We start from the raw sequence: 24,002 nt of genomic DNA on the forward strand, positions 1-24,002 counted from the left end.
GTCACATATATCCGTGTGTATATTGTTCCCGCCTAAGCCTTACGTTCGCTTTGGTGTCCGATCATGGCGGGTAAGGGGGATGGCGCCAAAGTGAAGCGCACCCCTAAAAGCAAGAAAAAGGTGAAACATAACAATCCAAATGATTCTGAATGTGATATAGCTGATGACACTGTTATGATTGATATGTCTGAACATTCACCAAATGATGATTATCACCTTCAAACAATTCTCACTAAATTACTAAAAACAAAAGAACTCATGAAAACACTGGAGACTGTCTGTAAAGAAACAATGGATAAAGTAGTGAATGTTCAATGTGAAAACATGCGTCGCCACATAGAAGAAAATGAATCAGCCATCATTCAACTTCAAAATTCTTTGGAGAGTAAAGAGAAAGAAACATATATTCTGGAGAAACAGCTACAGAATGAAATCGAGAAAAGAGAAGACGTGAAGCGCCAATTGAATATTCTCGAGCAGTATACAAGGAGAAACAGCATTAGAATTTTTGGTGTGAAAGAGAAAATAAGTGAAGATACCGATCAAATAGCGATTGACATTGCCAAGGATCAGCTTGGGTTCAAGTTGAAAAAACACCACATCGATCGATCCCATCGAGTAGGTCAAAAAGATCCAACCAAGGCTAAACCCATCATCGTTAAATTGTGTTCCTACAAACAGAAGACGCAATTTATGAAAGCGAAAAAGACATTGAAAGGGAGTGGAATTTCTATTCAAGAAGATTTGACACTGACAACCCTCAAACTCCTCAAGAAGACAAGCCAACACAAAAATGTAAACGCGGCATGGACAAGTGATGGCCGTGTTATCGCCTCGGTTAAAACGACAGATCCTAACACTTCAATGAAGAAACAATTCTTCAGAGAAAGTGACCTTCTTGCCTTATAAACTCTATTAACGCTACAGTTTGTCTATTCCCTATGGGCAATTTTAGTAGATCCTGAAAAACTGTGTTATATTAAATACCCTTCTATAATATTCACGAAACTGTTGTTCAAGTTAAATCAAACCACATTGTATTTGTAACTCAACATTAATATATATATATACATAATCATAAAGATTGTAATTTTATATTCTGCATTTGAATAACTCTTTGTATGTCTCAATACAACTTCAACCCGATAAATTTAAGGGTTAAATTACTGTCTATATCATATGTCTATCAACATATCATTGATATATGCATACTTTTAACTTTTGTGGTTAATTCTAAGATTCATAATTATAACAAACGTCAGAGACATCTTATTCACCAACCCTATGCTAGAATTAATGCTACATTGAAATCCTTCAGAACAATTTGCGTTAAAGAATGGAATATGTGTCCTGCTGATATAAGAAGTAGCAGTACCCTGTCTCGGTTTTAGAAATTATGTCATAAATACCTACTTGATAAATTTAAGACCAGTTGTTAGTTGCACCTGGGAGTGACATGTTTGGAGTGTGAATGGGTGTGTTTGTCTGTGTGAGTGTGTGTATGCTTGCGTGTGGGTAGTGTTCCTGTTGTGATCTTTAAATACCTTGTATTTTTTTTCTTCTTCTTTTCATAGTTATTCCATGTTTGAGTAAAATATCTTATGCAGGGGCCCCTGATTACAAGCTGTGCTTCTTTGGGGTCCCAAACCTGTCATTTGTTTTAGTTCTTTATAATGTAACCATTTATTTTGTTTGTATTTTGTTCTCCTTTGACTGGTTTGAATAAATTAAATTCAATTCAATTCACTTACATTATTATATTATCATGTGTCTATATATTTGCTGAAGGCAAACCTAAAATTGACGAATTTTCCTCCAGATTATCCGAATTGTTTATGCGCTAAATAATATATAGTAATTGTTTTATACTTTTATATTCTACTTCATTATTATACACCATTATATTGTTTAGATCTTTGCTTATAGTGTGTACATATTCTATATTAGATCTTTAATGGGCTTTTGTATATGTTTTTCCCGTGTATTTAGTCTCTCAAAGTCATATTGTAACAATTGCCATTTCCACTTTAAGAACATGTCTTTAGATATCAATGCCAGTGTCTTAACGATAGTAGATAAACAAACAATGTAAATCCTTAGATGGTTGAGTCTTTAAACATGTCTTTTTCTGAAGAAGAACTCAAATCTAATGAATGCCACTTTTATTTACCCGATGAGTTTAATTCCTGTCATAAAAACAACAAGTCTTATTTCAGCTTACTACATTTAAATGCCCGGAGTTTAAGTCGCAACTTTGACATTGTATCTAATCTACTTAAATCCCTGAACAATTCGCTATCCATCATTGGAGTAAGTGAATCATGGTTAAACCCTAATTCTCCTACTTTATTCAATTTAGAAGGTTATCAGATGTTACAGTCGGACAGATTACATGGACGTGGAGGAGGCGTAGTATTATATGTAAAAGAAGATATTTCCTTTCAATTAACAACCCCTCTGTCCGAATCACCAGACTTAGAGATGCTTTTTGTAGAAATTACCAATGTCAAATATAAAAATGTAATTGTAGGTGTAGCATATCGTCCACCCGGTACGAATATTGAATCATTCACTCTTCAATTAGAATCATGTATCAGTAATTTTTCGAAAGGTGGTAAACATATTTATCTAATGGGCGACTTTAATGTAAACTTACTTACAAAAAACGACCAGACTTATAATACATTCATGTCGTTTCTGAATAGTTACGCCCTCTATCCATTAATAGACAAGCCTACCAGAGTATCCCCGGCATCCGCAACGCTTTTAGATTTTCACAAATGTTGTAAGAGAAGATTTCCAAAGTGGTATTTTATACTCTGATATATCAGATCACCTTCCTATTTTTTACAATATCAAGAACACAAGGGAAACGATGTGAATCTAATGAATATTTTAATAGACAATATTCAATCGAAAATATAAACTCCCTTAAAATCGACCTTATAAAAGAAACCTGGTCAGATGTTTTTCAAGAAACACATGACATGAACATAGCATATGAACTTTTTCTTCAAAAATTTAAGGAATATTATGATAAAGATATACCTTGTTTGCTCAAAAAGAAAAGAAAAAATAATGTTCATAATCCCTGGATTACTAATGCGATAATGAATTCTATCCGAAAAAAGAACCGATTATATAAGTTGTATATACGCAATCCTAGCAATACCGTCCAACATAACATATTTAAGGCTTATCGTAACAAACTAACAGCCGTTATTAGAGCATCACGCAAAATGTATTATACAAATAAACTTAAAAGAGTATCGGGAAATATGTCTGCTACCTGGTCCATCTTAAACAATATCTTAGGTAGGGGCAAAAGAACAGAATTCACAAAGAAATGTACTCTGAAAAAGAAAAGACACATGACCCACAGAAAATTGTAAACATCTTAAACAAATATTTTGTAAACATAGGGCCAATGTTATCAAAAACTTTTATAACTAATGAGCACTCTTTTAAAGATTTTTTACCTGAACGAGCTGAAAACTCGATATTTTTCAAACCCGTAAGACCACACTAAGTTATATCCATAGTAAAATCCCTTAGAAATACCAAAACTTGTGGTCATGATGATATTAACTCACTTATCTTAAAACAAATAATCTTTTTTATAGCTGAACCACTATGTCATATTTTCAACTTATCATTGTCTCTTGGATGCTATCCGAATTCTTTCATATTAGCACGGGTCGTACCAATATTCATAAAGGGAAATCGTATCCAATGTGAAAATTACCGACCTATATTTATCTTACCCTCTTTATCTAAAATCTTAGAAAGAATAATCCATATCCAGGTATATAATTTTTTAGACAAAAACAAATTACTTTGCACCGCCCAATATGGTTTTAGGAGACAACATTCAACTGAATTAGCAGTTTTGGACTTATATGATAGAATAACCAAATCCCTTGCAAAAAAACAATATATAACTGGATTATTTTTTGACCTTTCAAAAGCGTTCGACACGCTTGATCATTCAATATTAATACATAAACTTGAACATTATGGTATAAGGGGTACGCCTCTTGCATGGTTCAAAGATTATTTAAAGAACAGAATTCAATACACTGAGGTCGACTTAAATAAATCACAAATTTTAGAACTCCAGTGTGGCGTCCCACAAGGATCCATTCTTGGGCCGCTTCTTTTTATAATATATATGAACGACATTGTAAATTCTTCCAAAATGCTTAGCTATGTGTTATTTGCAGATGATACGACACTGTTATATTCCCATCATGATTTTAATAAAATGATCGTCACTATCAATGTAGAATTACGTAAACTAACCAACTGGCTACAATGTAATAAGTTATCTCTAAACCTCAGTAAAACCAATTATATTATATTTCACAACCCAATAAAAAAGATTATGGAAGACCAGTGCCAAATCTTAATAGACAATACCCTAATTGAAAGGAAAACTAATGTTAAATTTCTTGGCGTTGTTCTCGATCAACATTTAAACTGGAATTAGCATTTTCAGCATCTAAGAACTCATATTTCTAGAATTATTGGTATAATGTTTAAACTTAAAGATACGTTAATGCCAAAGTCTATTATACTATTGTACAATTCTTTTATATTATCTTATTTATCTTATGCTAATATTGCGTGGGGTTGTGGAACAAAAAGAAATGTTAATTCCTTATTGCTACTGCAGAAAAGAGCCATAAGAATTTGCACAGGTTATCCTTACTTAGCCCATACTGATCCAATTTTCAAAAAACTGAACATGTTAAAAATATCTGATATCATTATCTTACAAACTGCAAATTTTATGTTCAATTACACTAATCACTTGGTTCCAAGCAATTTCAATTCAATGTTTATACGCAATACCCAGGTTCATGAACACAATACCAGAGGTTCTAACAATTTTCATCTTAGTAATCCCAAAACAGTACTTGCTTATAAATCCATTAGACATAGAGGACCTGATGTTTGGCACTCGCTGCCTTGTGAAATTAAAAGATGTTCTTCGCTTTATTCTTTTAAACGTAAGCTAAAAAAACACATATCATCATATGACTCATAAATCTTCTTAAAGTGTATTTTGATAATTTATATATTGTTACACTGGCTTCCAGTTCCCGATGGGGGAGGGGGGGGGGTTAGGACATTTGTTCATGTCATCATTTTAACCTATGCCAATATATGTATTGCCATGATGGCACTCGGGGTCTGCCTCGTCAAGACCTTTCGGTCTTTTGCAGTCTCCCAAATTTCATTTTATATTTATGTATGTTTAATTGTTTTGTTACTATGTATTTCTCTGATATTGTATCTTGTATTTTTATTGAATGGAATTTGAATAAATTGAATTGAATTGAATTGATTTCATACTAATTTTTTTTTTTTTTTTCAGTGTTTATCCGAGCACGGAGTGCATCACCTTGTGTGATATTCTTTGATGAGTTAGACTCCCTTGCACCCAACAGGGGACGTAGTGGAGATTCCGGAGGAGTTATGGATAGGTAAATTTGATTCAATTGTATTTAGCAAGAGATGCGTGTGACCATAAAGTTTAGTTTAATGGTATTGTAACATTAGATTTTCAAACAATACTAGATGGAAAGCAGACCAGTTCCAAATACACAAACTGATTATAGGTAAAATTTTTATGACTAAATCAATAAAACATTACTATTGGGCATAGGCAGATCCGGGGGGGGGGGGGCCAAGGGGCCTGCCCCCCCCCCCCCCTATTGGCAGAGCAGAAAAGAGAAAAAAAGGGGGAAAGAAAAAAAGGAGGGAAAAGAAGGGAGAAAAAAAAAAGAAGAGGAGGAAGATGAGTGAATAAAATAAGATGAGGGGAAGACTAAATAAAAAAAATCTTTCATGTCACTATATAAAATTTTAACTCGTGCTTTGCGCTCGCATTGCCTGTTAGGTGATTTACATATATTGCTCAATATGGAACTTAAAATATCAAGTTTGGAAGTCAATATACATGTACAAAACATATTTCAGCTTGTTTTTGGGGGTTTACATATTGATTTTGAAAAAGCGCTCTGGATAGTACAGAACAAGCCGAGATGTGAACCATGGAATTGAGATATTTCTACAGTGTTGATTTGTAGATTTTATTCAATCTGAAATGATAAAAAACAGCATATTTTGAGTCATCTCATCCTGAATTAAAACATGCACTTAAAAATGAATATCTTGTGTAACCTGGTCTTGATGCATTAACATTTGTCCATTCTGACCAAGATTGACTTTCATTGTTTATAGTAAAAGCATGGATTAAGACTAATATAAATCAACTGAAGGTCTGAATGTAGCAGACAATATTATTTTCTATCAAAATCACTCCTTATACAAAAGGTAGAAAAATTCATCGCCCAATTTTGGCAGGGCGCCATCAACGCATAGTTGAGTCCAACTATGCCGAAACAATTCCCTAATAGCTTTTAAAACTGCTTTTCTCTAAATTAAATGTATATGCAATTATTCATGAACCAAAACTAGTTTTGTCAGAAACTTATTTCTACTTTTTTTAAAATACACTTCATGAGTTCACCAAACGTTCATGTATCAGACTCATGACCATGTTTTTGTATCATTTTGTATAGATCTATATAAATTTATGCACTTTCACCTCGCAATGAGCAACTTGTCTTAAGCATAGATATGCTTTAAAATACATCAATCCAAACTTTGTAATATGAAATTAAACCCACATATTTTGTCTCTTCAATCTCACTAAAAGAAGTCTTATATTTTCATGCTCTTGCTAAGATTATAAATCCAAACCAAACTAAACTTCCTGGAAATGTTCATATTCACATTTTCCAACATCACTAATTGCTCCCAAAAAACTAAACAAAGCTTTCAACTGAAGCCTTTCATTAATTAAATATTCAGAATTTAGACATTTTGTATCTTTTACCTTATAACACAAATTTCAGTTATGTGCATTTAAGACAATTGTGATCAGATTCAACACGAACCTTTCGAGCCAAAAATTGTCTACTAACTTCAACCCCTTTTCACGTGTACATTTATAATGAATTTTTACTTCTGTTATTCGTCAATAACTCTCTTTGACTTTCTTGACATAATTATACAATCAACACATTATCTCCCCTATTATCTGATTAATCTACGAAACTTACTTCTATGACGGGACACAAATGAACATTGCTGAATTTGACATAAAAGGTGACGAACTGCAACACCTCCGTTAATTCATGAACGTGAAAAATCTGATGCTGAAGATAGCGCACTGCTGTAAATTGACGTGTTGACAAATTTGCTATGGTATCTTTGAGATAGATAATTAAAACAAAGGTTATAATAATTATATGGCGTTTAATCCAAAACAAATCACTTTTTTCCAAAGTTTAATCTTCTCTCCAATTTAGCCTTTCTGAAGGATTAAATTTTCTCACATACGGTATTCAGCTTCTTACCAAAACACGCTCTGTAAAGATTTTTATGGTCTGAAAATTTTTTCTCGCACTAGGTCTAGATTTTGATAATTTTCAGCTCGTGCTTCCCCCTCCCATTCCTTGTTTAGTTAGATACAAATGATGTCATACGAATTATGTTGTATGATTAAAAAAGCACTAACTTAGAATATTCCGCCTTAACATCTTAATATTGAAAAATATTTGCACTCACATGTTTTTCTTTACTTGTCATGTCTTTACTAATTGCCCTAGATACGCCACTGCTTAAATTGACCCATTTCGGATAGGAATGTCAAATGTTTGAAGCTCGCGCTTCGCGCTTCTTTATGATGAAAAGTGTATTTAGAATGCCCAGATTCTAGGTCTAAATCTGAAACCCGCTTGCATGTTTTTTCAGATACGCAGCTTGTTCTCTATTCAAATAATTTTCCAGTTTCAGATCAGAATTAAAAAAATATTCTTAATATATAGTATATTATTAATGTAGGAAGATCCCCAATTACTCATCATTTTCATGATTTACAAAACATAAATAGAGTGTCCCAGTTTTAGGTCTAAATCTTGAATTCCGGTTTACTTATATACCTATCCTGTTCAGGATTACAAAAAGTGCTTAAAATTTCCATTCTTTAGGTAGAAATGTCAAACATTTTCTCATTATATGATTATTGAAACATGTAACATCTTCATGGCTAACTGCAAGCAGTCCTTTACAGGTACCTTTTCGATCAGTTAAAAATGTAATAATAATTTCTGCTCACGCTTTGCGCTCGCAGGAATTATTTAGTTGCATACACATCTTCTTCAGGATCACAAACATTGCCCAGAATGTTCAAATTTTACGAAAAAGTACATAAAATTTCAAAAAAATTTAGCTTGCGCGTTGCGCTTGCACTGTTTGAATAAGGACTATGAGATTATTATATATTTATGTTGATTTATAAGAATAAAGCTAAGATGTGACTATTAGGACTACCTCTTCAAAGAAACACAAAAATAAACTTTGAGCGGCCGATCAGTGAAAATATGGCTGAGAAAAATTCCGGGCCCAACGTATTGGCGAAGGCTGGATCCGCCACTGCTATTGGGTTATAGAGAGTAATAGATGAAAATAACAAGGGAAAGGGGAATATGAGATTGTGAAATATCTTTCATGCTATAATGTGCAGTCCTTAAAGGGATTGTTATGCAAATAAAATTGATGACTTGGATGAGACGAGATGAGAATTCCTGGTAGCGTGATGAGTAGATGAGTTCAGATTAGAAGTCCTGGCAGTGATGAGTATATGAGCGACGACAAGTAGATGAGCATTGAAGACTGTCTGGACAGTCAATCTTGGCTGTTTTTGCCAAACCTGTAAACCACTTTTTTGCAGGTTTCACAATTACCCACTGCCTTTCATGAAGTATTTCTTGAAGTACCTGTAACTAAAGATTGTTATCATTTGGTGAACGTCTTTTTGTCTTCAGGGTGGTTTCTCAATTACTTGCGGAGTTGGATGGACTCCACAAGTCTGCGGACGTCTTTGTGATTGGCGCCACCAACCGACCCGACCTCCTAGATCCAGCCCTTCTAAGACCTGGAAGGTATGTGTAAATAGAGTAGAGGTGTGGTCACTCAGTGGCTAAGTCTCCAGACTTTGAGCCCCAAGGTCCAGGGTTCAAATCCTACAGGTAGCACTCATGTTCTTTCACAAAGTGTTTATCTGCAATTTACACTCTTCACCCAGGCATAGTAAATGGCACCTGATCAGGGTAGCCATGCCAAGCCGGGGTTTTAATATGCAGCACTTAAGAACATTGTATGAAGTGCTTTAATATAAATGCTGCATATTATAATAATTATTAAGTATTGAGAGTGGTATTTGGATTGCCTCTGTATGACTCTTATGGAAAGTTAGGAATTCAAGATAAAGGACAATTACACTCATATCAAACATTTTCATTTTCGAGGCAATGCAAATCCATAGTTTCTTCTGATTTATTTTGCCTGTTGTGGTTTCTTGGAGGCATTAGGTTTTGTTTCCACGATAACTGATACAACTTTTGACTTCTTGGTTTATACATGCTGATAAGAGGGATTATCAGAAATTTGAATTATAAGAGATTGTAAACAAATGAAAATTATATAATCAACAAGACCAGCTCAGCATCACTTTCACGGATACTGAAAAATTGCCCCCCCCCCCTTGGGGTATGCTCCTCGCATAAGAATCTCTTGTCAAATAATTTTCACAGACTGGAACATTTTCATTTGTTTACAATCTCTTATAATTCAAATTTCTGGTCATCTTGATTCCTAATACTTTCTCAGATTGCTGTTAAATGGTGTTTCACTTGCAGTTGATTATGGTGTTGAAGCATTTCACAAATTTGTACTTCATTGGATTTGTCTTGAATATTTCTGTTGCCTTTTTCCATATATCAGTTCTCTATTTTTTGTTTCCTCCTGTCTTTCAGGTTTGATAAACTTCTTTACCTAGGAGTAAGTGAAGATAGATCATCACAGTCAAGAATTCTTCATGCCCTGACAAGAAAGTGAGTATTATTGACCTTTGAACTGGCATAAAAATCGTTTAAAGTATAGATCCATCTAAACATTATTTTAAAGCAGGAAAAATGATGAAAATATTGGTGTAGTTTTGACAAAATTCCATCGAAGAAGAAGAGAGTTATAATATTTTTAAAGTTTTGAATTTGCGATGTCATATGGTATTAGCTGCCCTTATCAGTTGGTCAATGAAATATAAATGATATCATAGGTCATGAAATATTAATTATATAAATACACATTTTTAATGGGTCGTGATGACTAATAACATTTTTTTCATAGAACAGAAGTGTGTATAAAATTAAATGTGTCTGAAAACATATTGAATGCGTAGGTAAAATCCCTTCTTGGATGTTATGAGAAATGGCATTTTATGCAATTTATGTTGTCCCAATAACAGGGTTCTTTGACAGTTTTTTTTTTGTTGTTGTCAAACTTCATGAATATGTCTCCTTATTTTTTCTGCTTTTATAAAAACCATGTTTACATCAACATGAACTTTTCAGTAATTGATAAGTATATCAACCATGATGGTGAGGTCTTGTACAATGCTATGTCTGTGAGATATACGACTCATGTGATCCACAAGTTTTACCCTGGACTTTGCCCAGGCACGGACCGAGCCAGATTAGACACAAGAGCATTTCAGGGCCCATATTGTTTTTACACAATACTAGTAGTCGGTCTTTCAAAGCTATTGTATCGGGGTGGATCCAGCTCTGCCTTCATGTACCTGCCAGCATCAGAACTCTGGCACACACTTATCGTGGCTTCAGAATAGAAGCTAATAATGGTCTGTTACTGTAGCATTACTGGACATGCATGTGAATTTCTTCTAGGTACCTATTTATGTAGGTCAATCTACCCTAGTATTTGATGCTGTAATTCGATTTTGACCTTGACCTTAATATGGTTCATAGATGATTAGAGACAAAAAAAATATACCATGATACTTCCCAATGTTTTTTTATCATTTCTGCACTTTTCTGGTTGAAAATCCGAAGTAATTTTATTTTGAATGCCTTTTTCATTGGTTTCTTGTGCAGTATTACATGATAAGTTTGAGCTTCCAACCCCTCTGCCTCCCATACATTAAGAAATAAATGTATCCAAAATCAGAATTTTTATAGTGAAAGAGAGGAAAGTAAGTACATTGTAAGTATTATTTAGTGAAGGTCTGTTCCTGTATGTAAGAGCATTTTGTAGGAGGTTTTCAGAAGTCCAGGCCAAATGAAAAAAAAATTGTTTGATGTCATAGTGTTTATTTGGTAAACCATTACTAAATTAATAAAACATCAGTCTACAAGAAAATGATGATAAACTTGAACGATGATTGGATCAGTTTTTTCAGAATATTTTCCAGAATGTTTTGATACATGTGTGTAATCTTCAAGTACATTGCCTTTTATCGCTTTGTCACGATTTGATAAAATCAATGATAAATGATCACATCAAGTCCTTAATTGACAAGGCATGCTGAGTACAAATCCTTCCCATGCAATTAACAAAGCGCAATGGCAATCCAAGATATCCAACATGACATAATTAATGCGTAAAGATGTCCCTGATCATGCTGTAAATCTTCTTTATAAAAGAAAGAATAATGCAGTACAGATTAAAGCTTTGATAAATTGTTGTTTGATGACAGCATATGCATACCCTAAATGTCAAAGGTATTTGTAAAGCATTGTTCAGGATGGATGAGTATTTACAAGTAGTTTTCTATAATGAACTCTCTTTCCAGCTCATTGCAAATACTTTTTTTTGCGGAAATAAAGTTTGATCTTCAGTGATTATTTTAAACATTTTAAAATCAAATGACGTAGGCAACTTGAGAAACCAGTGGTTTTTGTCTCGCCTGCGTAGCGGAGCGAGACATAGCTATCACTATTTCCGGTGTCGGCGTCGTCGTCAACAATTGTGTTGTACACCCAATAACTTTCTATAGCTTCGAGGTGGGATCACCAAATTCATACCAGAGGTCCATCTCCTGAAGGCACAGGTCAAGTTCGAATATGAGTCGAATTTGAATAAGGTCAAAGGTCAATGAACTTTCCATGACTGGCACTGTGCTGTGTTGTACACATAATAACTTTGTACACCCAATAACTTTCTATAGCTTCGAGGTGGGATCACCAAATTCATACCAGAGGTCCATCTCCTGAAGGCACAGGTCAAGTTCGAATATGAGTCGAATTTGAATAAGGTCAAAGGTCAATGAACTTTCCATGACTGGCACTGTGCTGTGTTGTACACATAATAACTTTGTACACCCAATAACTTTCTATAGCTTCGAGGTGGGATCACCAAATTCATACCAGAGGTCCATCTCCTGAAGGCACAGGTCAAGTTCGAATATGAGTCGAATTTGAATAAGGTCAAAGGTCAATGAACTTTCCATGACTGGCACTGTGCTGTGTTGTACACATAATAACTTTGTACACCCAATAACTTTCTATAGCTTCGAGGTGGGATCACCAAATTCATACCAGAGGTCCATCTCCTGAAGGCACAGGTCAAGTTCGAATATGAGTCGAATTTGAATAAGGTCAAAGGTCAATGAACTTTCCATGACTGGCACTGTGCTGTGTTGTACACATAATAACTTTGTACACCCAATAAATTTCTATAGCTTCGAGGTGGGATCACCAAATTCATACCAGAGGTCCATCTCCTGAAGGCACAGGTCAAGTTCGAATATGAGTCGAATTTGAATAAGGTCAAAGGTCAATGAACTTTCCATGACTGGCACTGTGCTGTGTTGTACACATAATAACTTTGTACACCCAATAAATTTCTATAGCTTCGAGGTGGGATCACCAAATTCATACCAGAGGTCCATCTCCTGAAGGCACAGGTCAAGTTTGAATATGAGTCGAATTTGAATAAGGTCAAAGGTCAATGAACTTTCCATGACTGGCACTGTGCTGTGTTGTACACATAATAACTTTCTATATCTTAGAGGTGGGATCACCAAATTCATACCAGAGGTCCATCTCCTGAAGGTACAGGTCAAGTTCGAATATGAGTCGAATTTAAATAAGGTCAAAGGTCAATGAACTTTCCATGACTGGCATTGTGCTGTGTTGTACACATAATAACTTTCTATATCTTAGAGGTGGGATCACCAAATTACCAAATTCATACCAGAGGTCCATCTCTTGAAGGCACAGGTCAAGTTCGAATGTGAGCCAAATTTGAATAAGGTCAAAGGTCAATGAACTTTCCATGACTGGCACCGTGCTGTGTTGTACACACAATAACTTTCTATAGCTTCGAGGTGAGATCACCAAATTCATAACAGAGGTCCATCTCTTGAAAGTGCAGGTCAAGTTCAAATGTGAGCCGAATTTGAATAAGGTCAAAGGTCAATGAACTTTCCATGACTGGCACTGTGCTGTGCTGTACACACAATAACTTTCTATATCTTCGAGTTAGGATTGCCAAATTCATACAAGAGGTCCATCTTTTGAAGGTGCAGGTCAAGTTCAAATGTGAGTTGAATTTGATTAAGGTCAAAGAACTTTCCATGACTGGCACTGTGCTGTGTTGTACACATAATAACTTTTTATATCTTCGAGGTAGGATTGCCAAATTCAAACAAGAGGTCCATCTCTTAAAGGTGCAGGTCAAGTTCAAATGTGAGTTGAATTTGATTAAGGTCAAAGGTCAATAAACTTTCCATGACTGGCACTGCTGTATTGTACACACAATAACTTTCTATAGCTTCGAGGTGGGATCGCCAAACTCGTAAACGAGGTCCATCTAAGTCATATAGCATACATGTAGTTTTGACATGCAGTCTCTTCATGACTGCAATATGCAGGCGAGACAACGCTTGGCATTTGCCTTGTTTATTTTTATCGCTATTTCTAATTGATAATAAAAAAAAAAATTCTTCATTATCTTTTGACAGAATGATTTTGCAGAAAAAATTTCATGAAATCTAATAAGACTATACACATGTGTTTGTGGGGGGGGGGGAGGAGGCGGTCTAGGCATTCCTTCTTATTCTCTCTTATTCCATGTTTTTCATTGATTGTTACAATTTTGCCCTACATTACGTTTGTAGGTCAATGTACAAAGGAACAACCACGATTAAACAATAGCAAATTATACAACAATGATCTTCTAAGATGTTTTTCTGTATTGAGTATTATGATGAAAAAGTCCTGACTTTATTGTTTTGATTATTTTGTACAGAAAAAGACCATTGCTCCCTTTCCAACTAAACTTGGGTGATGATGCATATGGGGAACCTTCATTGTGTAGTGGCATCAGGGCCCCGTCTTACAAAGAGTTGTGATTGATGCAATTAATCGCAACTATAGAAAGCCAGCAAAGTCAACATCTAAAATTCATGTTGTTTTTTTTTATTAGATATGAATGTATATCCATAAATTCATTGATTTTTTGACAATTTGGTGTGTTCCCCTTTTGTTTACAAAGGACATTTTGCAAATTTCCTGTAGAAAAAATTATGACACTGATGGATTTCCCAGACCTGCCAACCAGTACTTATTAGCCGTATTTAGTACGTTTTTGCAACCAAAATACGGCAGTACGTTTTTTCTTTAAAAAATACGTTTTTTGTAAAAAAAAATATATATATATATATATATATTTTTTTTTTTTAAACAAAATCGTAATTTATTGAGAAAAATCATCTCTATATGTCTCTATTTCATAAAACGTACACAAATATGGTTATTAGATCAATGTAATTTCAGGTAACTTGTTTTTTTTTAATCATTATGTAAAAACCAGGGTGAGATATAGACAAGTTTCAATGTTTTTTTTTTTTCATCTGCAAGAGCAGTGCGCATTTTAGCATGCATGCAGCTTGAGCGCCGTGATGGGCGAGTGCGCCAAGCATTTTATTATGAAATACACTTTTTTGGGGAAAAATACAAAATATTTACCTCACAAGAAATATGCGCAATGTCCTTTGTAAACAAAGAGAAGCACAGTGAATTTTCCAGAAAACAATGAATGCATGAATGTACATCATAGTTAGAAAATATTTTGAACAAACATGCATAATAGATGTTGACATTGCTGGCTGTCCATAGTTGTGATTGATCGGATCAATTGCAACTCTTTGTAAGATGGGGCCCAGATGTCACATCGTTTTGTCAAAGGACATTTCATTTCAAACATTAAAGTGTACCTGCTATACTCTAATCACTCATAATTCGACAACCGTTAGTCCAATAGCTACCATTTGCGTGACTTTTAATAAGGTTCCTTCCAGGCAAGAATAAGAACCACTACACCATGTTATGATGTCATAATGATGTCATTTTTGCGCTCTTAACTAGATTTAATCTGAGTCCGTCACTGGATCTTGATGTGATTGCCGAGCAATGCCCTTTGACCCTGACTGGAGCTGACTTCTATGCACTGTGTTCTGATGCCATGCTTGGGGCTATCAAGAGAAAGATAGCAAGTCTAGAAGCAGGTAACCGCTCTCATTCAAATCATACCTTAACCTTTTTGAAATACAGCTTGGGAAATAATTATTAGACCACTTTCCTACGAAGCTCCAGTATTTTGCGGTCTAATAATTATTTCCCAAGGTGTACTTGTACATGTCTTACCTCCCCCAATGCCTTAACCTCAATGAGTAATCTAGCTGTAAATGAGGCTGTGCAGTGTGTCGGGTTCTAGCCAAATACACTTGTAGATGATCGAAATGAAAGAGGAAAATTGCGAGGATTTTTTTCTTGGAGATATGAACCATATAAGAAAAAAAAAATGTAATGAAAATAAAGACACATTGTGTGCAAAATTGATTTTAGGGAATTCAATCATTTCTGTACGGTGATGCTACATTTCTTAAATTGCTGAATTAAAAAAAAAAATGCATTTTATTTTTTCTTTTTCAAAGCGGCAGATCCAGTTATGGATAAACTGAGCCTTGGGCTAATTTGGTCTTTATTGAAGTCAAAGTTAGGGAAGAAAATACAAAATATTGATCTTGTCAGTATAATGATGTTATCTATAGTGAGGGCAGGGGAAGGGATAAATCTGTTGATCAGTTTGTTGAAAATGGCATGTATTTCTGAGTTGTCTGTGTTCTTCACAACATTGTTGTACCAAAGATACAAAAATCACCAAATTGAAGGCAGTTACTAGCAGACGAATGGGTCGTGTGGTCCAGTTGTTAGAGCATTGGACTCATAATCGCAAGGTTGTGAGTTCGAATCCACACTCTGCCATTGTATCCACTTTGATAAAAGGGCCCAGGAACAATATCTGTCGTCTATAAGGACAGTCACTATGACTGATTAAGCTAGACGTAAAATGTTTCCCAGGTAATTGGTTATATACCAGCTTGGCGTTAACCACTAGCAAAACGCTGTCCTGCCGAGTTCGTGCGGGAGTTACCGTAAACAGAAACAGAAATGTAGAGGGCGTCAACACTTGTACTCAATCTTGATTGCATATTGTCATGCAAATCAGCTGATAGTGATTATAAAAGATACTGAACTTTAAAAGAACTGAAGTGATGTGGCAGGATAAAAGCTATATCCAGGTAATCCAGTAGTCCAATAAGTAACTAATGATTGCATTCTCTGGATTTGTTTCTTGTTTACTTTCCAGGTGAAACAACTGACCAAAGCAGCATAGTGGTCGAGGAGAACGACTTCTTGCAAGCTCTTGATAGATTAGTTCCATCTATCTCAGAGCTTGAACTCAATCATTACAAACAGATCCAAAACAGAATAAGCAGGGGCTTATAAGTCTATATGACAGATCTTTCCAAATTTTTTCAAAAGGTGGTGTAAATCACTCGGTAAGAAGACCTTGTCTATTTGGGATAAGACTAAATACTTGCAATGTGCGTTGGTTCGAGTCCCACTCATGGCGAAAGACGTCTTACAAAACAGGGGAGCGTTTCATCAATATTTTCATCCGACAAGTTGTCAGATCTTACATCTTTCCTTGATTCTGATTGGCTGAGAGGCACTGTTCCTATGGTAACTGTCGGATAAACTGGTACTTGTCGGATAAAATGTCCGACAAGTCCTTTCATGAAACGCCCCCCAGATGTGCTTGCTGTATTCAGTGCAGGTGTGAATTCAGTTGGAAGACACTCCGTCCATTGGAATGGATGCTGCTGTTGGTCCTGTGTGTAGGAGGGTCACAACCTATCCATGTTAAAACCATTACACTGTGCATAACAGAGGAGGGTGTTCACTCGGTGTATTGCACCTGCTGGACCCTGCAATACTACAAGAAACTTCAGAATTGCAGGAGGCAGCATAGCTCAAAGAAGAAGAATAAGGAGGAGGAGAAGAAGAAGGAAGCGGTGGTAGAAACAGAATGAAAAATGATAAAATTTTAGAAAGGAGCAGAAAAGGAATTTAAAGAAGGAGGAGGAGGAGGAGGAGGAGGAGGAGGAGGAGGAGGAGGAGGGAGGAAGAGAGAGAGAGAGAGAGAGAGAGAGAGAGAGAGAGAGAGAGAGAGAGAGAGAGAGGGGGGGGGAGGGGGGGGGGAGGAGGAGGAGGAGGAGGAGGAGGAAGAAGAAGAAGAAGAGAAAAGGGAGGACAAGTAAGAGGAGGAGGCTTGCAACTATGTTTCCTCCACGTCAGAACTAAATTTCACCTATAAATGTGCTCCAATGGATGCCAGTGAGTGTTAAAGATCTCAGATTTTGATGGATCTGGGTTGATCCGTCAATCATGAAGTACAAAAATATTACAGTCAAACAAAAACTGACCAGGTGTAAGAAATTGAAGTGCAATTAGTCTGATATTCTATTACAGGGGTTCTCAAACTACGGCCCGCGGGCCGAATCCGGCCCGCGAGACTCTGCTGGGTTTTTTTTTAATCACTTTTAAGTCAAAATATGAAACATAGCTAAATATGATTACATTGTGTATCCAATCATGAAACCGTAATAAAAGTGATGGCAGTCAAATTGATTTGACTTTTAAACAAAGCTTAGTGGAGTCTTTTCTGTCTGTTCTACTTTTTTATTAGATGACCAGCGCGGCGCTACATTGAAAAAAAGGTAGCTTCATGTCAAACGTTGATAACACGTTGCATTTAAAAACACGTGTGCACACATTCCAACACGCGATCAATTTGGTTAAAACGTGTTGGTTCAGTTCTGCAGATTTTCTCAGGGGTACATTAGTCATCATTAATTGTTAGCCAGGTCAAGATGGCATCAAATTCTGCAATGAAAAGAAAGGTGGATGCTGAAAATTGTGTTTTCCGTGAAGAATGGACAGACAAGTATGCATTCATTTTGCAATCGAGCACATTGCCAATGTGTTAGCCAATCTACTTTGACTACAAAAAAATATTGATAGGCCTACTACAAAACATTATCTGTCCCTTCAGTTCCACGTATGTGTTAAAATTGACATAGGTACAATCTACATTCCTTTTAACAAAGTACAACAATTTTGTTGTCATTACTATTGACTCTCGCTGTATTTTGAAATCTTTTCTAATTTTGCCTGTGTTCCATATGAAACTGTTATATTAATTTGTTGGATTAAATTCCCCCCAAATAAGGGCCAGATTGCACCAGAGAGCATCTAGGTCCCCAGCCGCAAGAGACTTCGCGCACATTTTTTTTCTTCTAAGTATCCACTTTACCCTGGCCCTTTCAGGTTTATTTCGAGTCTCATCTGGCCCTTCAAAGAAGAAGTTTGAGAACCCCTGTTCTATTATGTATTTAGCAATTTATATATCATAAATGATTAAGGGAATACATCTTTTTCCTTGATTTATTTTTAAAATAAAACTGAATAAATAAATAGTTTTGTTAGTATTCCATTATTAAAGGGATGCCCTGAATCATCTCTTCAGTTTTAGCCAATGTAACGTGGTTACTTACATGGATTATATTATTGGTCGCATATTTTTACAGTTGTATTCTCTTTCTCACTACTCGCTCAGTAGAATTTCATGTACATTACACATGATAGGTTGTTTACATAATATACTTTACTTTGGATGAATGTATCAAGTTCAAATGTCTCCTGGAGAACATTTCATCAACATTTTTTCCTATAAATTGTCTGATCCGACATCTCTCCTTGATTTTGATAGGTGGAGAAATACAGTTTCTATGGTAAATGTTGGATAAAACAGGACTTGTTGGATGAAACAAGTCCTTTCATGAAAAGCTCCCCCATGTATCCCTTATGGGGCCCGTTACACCAAGTTTAGTGAAGGATATATTTTTTTTCCAGCAATTTTTCGTTATCTATATCTCTTGTCAGGTGGTATGCTTCATGCATATAGCTGACATGTGAATGTAATGGGGTTTTTTTTCTTTTCAATACTGAATATGAGTGCTTTGGGAAAATGGCCTCTTGGTGTCCATTGTTGTTGGTAATATTCTTAAAGATTTTTTAAATTTTTAATTCATGTTTATGTCAGTTTGTAACTGAGATGCGATGATTTCATTCAAATCTATCTTCTTTGAAGAATTGCCCAATAAGGTTCTCCATATTTTTTAGCTTAATGTCAACAATCAGAGATTTGAAATATAGGTAATAAAAGGTATGTAAACCCCTAAAAAAGATACCCCTAAAAAATATATATATATTTTTTTGAGATGGTAATTAATTTCTTATTCTGGCATCATCTTCATTGTAAAGGAAAATGGTATAATTGGAAACCTTGATTATTCCTTTTTACCATGATGTGTCATTTTTAAATAGTAATTTAATCATGGATTCTTGATAAATTTGCATCGATGTCAAAATTCAATGTTGCTAACTCTGTTGGTGTCAGTAGTGATTTCAATTGCAGTGGTTTCAATGTTTTTCAACATTTAATATTTATAAAAGATTTCACTTCAAACCAAATTGAATCACCATGGCAACATTAAAAACACATTCTTTTAGTTATGTACTGTTTATCAAATCTTTTAAATTACAGTGTTCATGAATAGATAGTCCTAGTACAGGAGGCAAAATGATACATGTATTCTATGTGCTTATGCATTAAAGGAAGACCATGCAACAGATAAGCTTTCCAATATGATCTTTGACTTGGTCATTTGTTCTTTCATGAAATTGGAATGCAGAAGCTTGCTATGTTGGGCAATATATGTAACATATTCTTTTCAAAGGTGTAAGTGTCACCTATTGAGATGCACTTGAAGTCATTTATTGAAATTTTGAGACCCATAATCAAAATACCGGAACCCAATATTGGGCTTTGTTAATGAATTATCTTTACATTGTCATTACAATGACAATTTTAGAAGATCAATTAATGGTTATATGACACATGTATATCTATTTGATTATTGCAATAAATATATACCAGATGTACTGTACATGTACATATATGTTATTCCTGTTAAGACCCATTTGTTTATCATGAGCATAATTGAAAGAGAGATCTGTGGTTCATATTGTATTTCTGGGAATTGTGTGTGCATAAGATAGTTTTTGTATGTAATTCATGTGTTCACTAAAACCATTAAAATATTTAAAGTATTGAAATTTGAGTTTCTTTTTTTTTTCAGCAAAGTAAGAAAGACAATTCTTTTCAATACTTGTTTTGCTTCACTTGCTTTCCCTATATATATATATATATTTTTTTTTGTCAGCGAGAGTTGGGTGTAATCAAGTAATACATTCACTCATAGGAATTGGAACAATGATATAGTATACTTTCATGGAAACAACTGCAGCAGGTTTTTGTTTATCGTAATGACGATTAATATCCTCCTCCAGTCCGTACTCCCTTCCTCCTCGTCCATATTCTTGCTTTTCTCTTCTTTATTGTCTCGCCTGCATAGCATAGTGAGACTATAGGCGCTGCTTTTCCGACGGTGGCGGCGGCGTTGTCAACATGAAATCTTAAAGCAAGGTTAAGTTTTTGAAATGACATAACTTAAAAAGTATATGGACCTAGTTCATGGAACTTGGACATAAGGGTAAGAACTAAGACATAAGGGTAATCAAGTATTACTCAACATCCTGCCGTGTTTCAGGTCACATGACCAAGGTCAAAGGTCATATAGGGTCAATGAACTTAGACCATGTTGGGGGAATCAATATTGAAATCTTAACCTAAGATTTAGGTTTTGAAATGTGTTCATGAAACTTACACATAAGGGTAATTAAGTATTACCGAACATCCTGTGTGAGTTTCAGGTAACTTGACCTAGGTCAAAGGTAATTTAGGGTCAATGAACTTTGGGCATGTTGGGGGTATTTGTTGAATTTCCATCATTACTTTGAAAGTTTATGGATATAGTTAATGAAATGTGGACATAGGGGTAATCCAGTATCATTGCTCATCTTGCATAAGTCGTAGGTCACTTGATCAAGGTCAAATGTCATTTAGGGTCAATGAACTTAGTATTGTATGAATGGGTTTTGGGGGGAATAATTATGTTAGTCATTTTCAAAGTCAGCATTGCTGCTACATTGAATCGTGTAATGCAGGCAAGACTGCCAGAGGCGTTCTACTTGTTTTGATTTGATTCTTCTCGTGCATTTTATAATTAAATATTATCTCTACATCATCATTGTATTGACAACTTTAGATCAAAGGAATGGTTATAGTTAACATCTATGTTTTCTATTTTTTTAATGCAATGAGTATGTAGCAGATGTATATGTATTAATGTACATCTGATACATGTGCATCATATTTGTGTTCAGACCTCTTAGTTTGTCATGTTTGCATGAGGGAATTGTGATGGAGATCTTTTGTGCATTTTCTCGATGACTTGTCCATGATAATTTATGTCTCGTAAGAACAACGTTACTTTTGAATGTATTTGTTTTTGTCTTGTTTTGTGGGGAAAAAATGTTGAAAATCTGTGTTTCCTTTCTTCTCTCAGCGTTTTCTCCATCTCCTTCCTTCTTCTTCTTCCTTCTTCTTCTCCTTCTTCCTTCTTCTTTGACTTCTTTTTCGTGCTTTAAATTCCTTTTCTGCTTCTTTCTTAAATTTCATAATTTTTCATTCTTTTTCTACCACTGCTTCTTCCTCCTTTCATATCTGCTCCGACCGTGAGGACAGCGGTCATCTTCTGGAAATCCTGTCACAACCAATCGACACAAGTTTATTTTACTACTTCTTGCCTATTGTCTTTCAGATGAGGCTTTAAGCCGTCGGTCCCGTGTAAGAGAGAGCCACACAGTGTACTTTAAAGAACATGCTTTACGCCTTTATCGTTTGTAAAGAGTTGGAAGTAATCCCAATGAAGGAGTAATTGACATTTAAATTTAGCTATTATTTGTAAACAATGGGATAAATAAGAGGATATTATTACTATGCTTCTTTTTAGAACAACTCTTTCTCCCTCATATGACATACATGTGTTGTTTTTACCAACTATCATCGGGGCAGGGGGGGGGGGGGAGGGTGGTCAAACTATGATAATGATTTTGTTTATTTCTTATATGTGTGGAAAATGGGAGATCAACTGCCCGGCAGTGTTTTTCGGGAGTGGATCCCTCAGACCATAGTCTCAAGCCTATTGTTTAAGAACTGCGTCAATCCTTAAAATGCAAATTTTACTATTTATATCCATAGTCTATTAGGAATCCATGTAACGTTTAGTGGGCCCCTCGATTAACATCAGAATACATTTTGTATATCCCTGTGTAATTTGATTTCGTTTTATGTACTTCAAATTAGGCAGCATAGCTTGCCATTTTACAAAAATGAATTATGAATACCTTGCAATAGGCATTTTTGTCTCACCTGCATAGCAGAGTGAGACTATAGGCGCTGCTTTTCCGACGGCGGCTGCGATGGCGGCCGCATACATTCGTAATTCCGAAGCTTCGTAATTCCGAAGCTTCGTTATTCCGAAGGTTCGTTAATCCGAAAACGAAATAAGGTTCGTAATTCCGAAGGTTCGTTAGTCCGAAAACGAAATGAGGTCCGAAGGTTCGTTAATCCGAAAACGAAAGGAGGTTCGTAATTCCGAAGGTTCGTTAGTCCGAAAACGAAATGATTAACGAACCTTATTTCGTTTTCGGACTAACGAACCTTATTTCGTTTTCGGATTATCGAACCTTCGGAAAAACGAACCTTCGGAATAACGCCACAAATGTTCGGATTAACGAACCCTTTTACGTTTTCGGATTAACGAACATCGAGGTATAGGCAATTTACGTGTTTCGGAATTACGAACCTTCGGAATAAAGAACCTTCGGAATTTAGAACCTTCGGAATTACGAAGTGTAACCGATGGCGGCGTCAACACCACATCTTAATCGAAGGTTAAGTTTTTGAAATGACAGCATAACTTAGAAAGTATATGGACCTAGTTCATGCAACTTGTACATAAAGTTAATCAAGTATTACTGAACATCCTGCCTGACTTTCAAGTCACATGACCAAGGTCAAAGGTCATTTAGGGTCAATGAACTTTGGCCAAGTTGAGGTTTTTGGTTGAATTACCATCATAACTTTGAAAGTTTATTGGTCTAGTTCATAAAACTTGGATATAAGAGTACTAGTAATCAAGTATCACTGAAAATCCTGTGCGGATTTCAGGTCACATGACCAAGGTCAAAGGTCAATGATCTTTGGCAATGTTGGAGGTATATGTTGAATTACCATCATAACTTTGACAGTTTATGGATCTGATTCATGAAACTTGGACATAAGAATAATCAAGTATCACTGAACATCCTGTGTGATTTTCAGGTCACATGATCAAGGTCAAAGGTCATTTAAGGTCAATGAACTTTGGCCAAATCGGGGGTATTTGTTGAATTACCATCATAACTTTGAAAGTTTATTGGTCTAGTTCATAAAACTTGGATATTAGAGTATTCAAGTATCACTGAACGTCCTGTGTGGATTCAGGCACATGACCAAGGTCAAAGGTCAATGAACTTTGGCCATGTTGGGGGTATCTGTTGAATTACCATCATAACTGAAAGTTTATGGATCTGATTCATGAAACTTGGACATAAGAGTAATCAAGTGTCACTGAACATCCTGTGTGAGTTTCAGGTCACATGACCAAGGTCAAAGGTCAATGGACTTTGGCTATGATGGGGGTATTTGTT

General features: G+C 35.4%; 1 protein-coding gene across 1 annotated transcript in view; it reads left to right on the forward strand.

Moving 5' to 3' along the window:
- Positions 1-20,462, forward strand: part of LOC129264280 (peroxisomal ATPase PEX6-like) — a 48,695-nt gene extending 28,233 nt beyond the window's left edge. The window contains exons 13-17 of the mRNA XM_064102969.1: positions 5,381-5,489; positions 8,901-9,017; positions 9,891-9,968; positions 15,303-15,442; positions 16,588-20,462. Of these exons, the coding sequence (XP_063959039.1) occupies positions 5,381-5,489; positions 8,901-9,017; positions 9,891-9,968; positions 15,303-15,442; positions 16,588-16,727 (584 nt within the window). The 3' untranslated portion in view covers positions 16,728-20,462. The remainder of the gene's footprint in view (positions 1-5,380; positions 5,490-8,900; positions 9,018-9,890; positions 9,969-15,302; positions 15,443-16,587) is intronic.
- The last annotated feature ends 3,540 nt before the right edge of the window (positions 20,463-24,002 follow it).

The sequence above is a fragment of the Lytechinus pictus genome, chromosome 7 (genome assembly GCF_037042905.1).
Source record: "Lytechinus pictus isolate F3 Inbred chromosome 7, Lp3.0, whole genome shotgun sequence".
Taxonomy (NCBI): domain Eukaryota; kingdom Metazoa; phylum Echinodermata; class Echinoidea; order Temnopleuroida; family Toxopneustidae; genus Lytechinus; species Lytechinus pictus.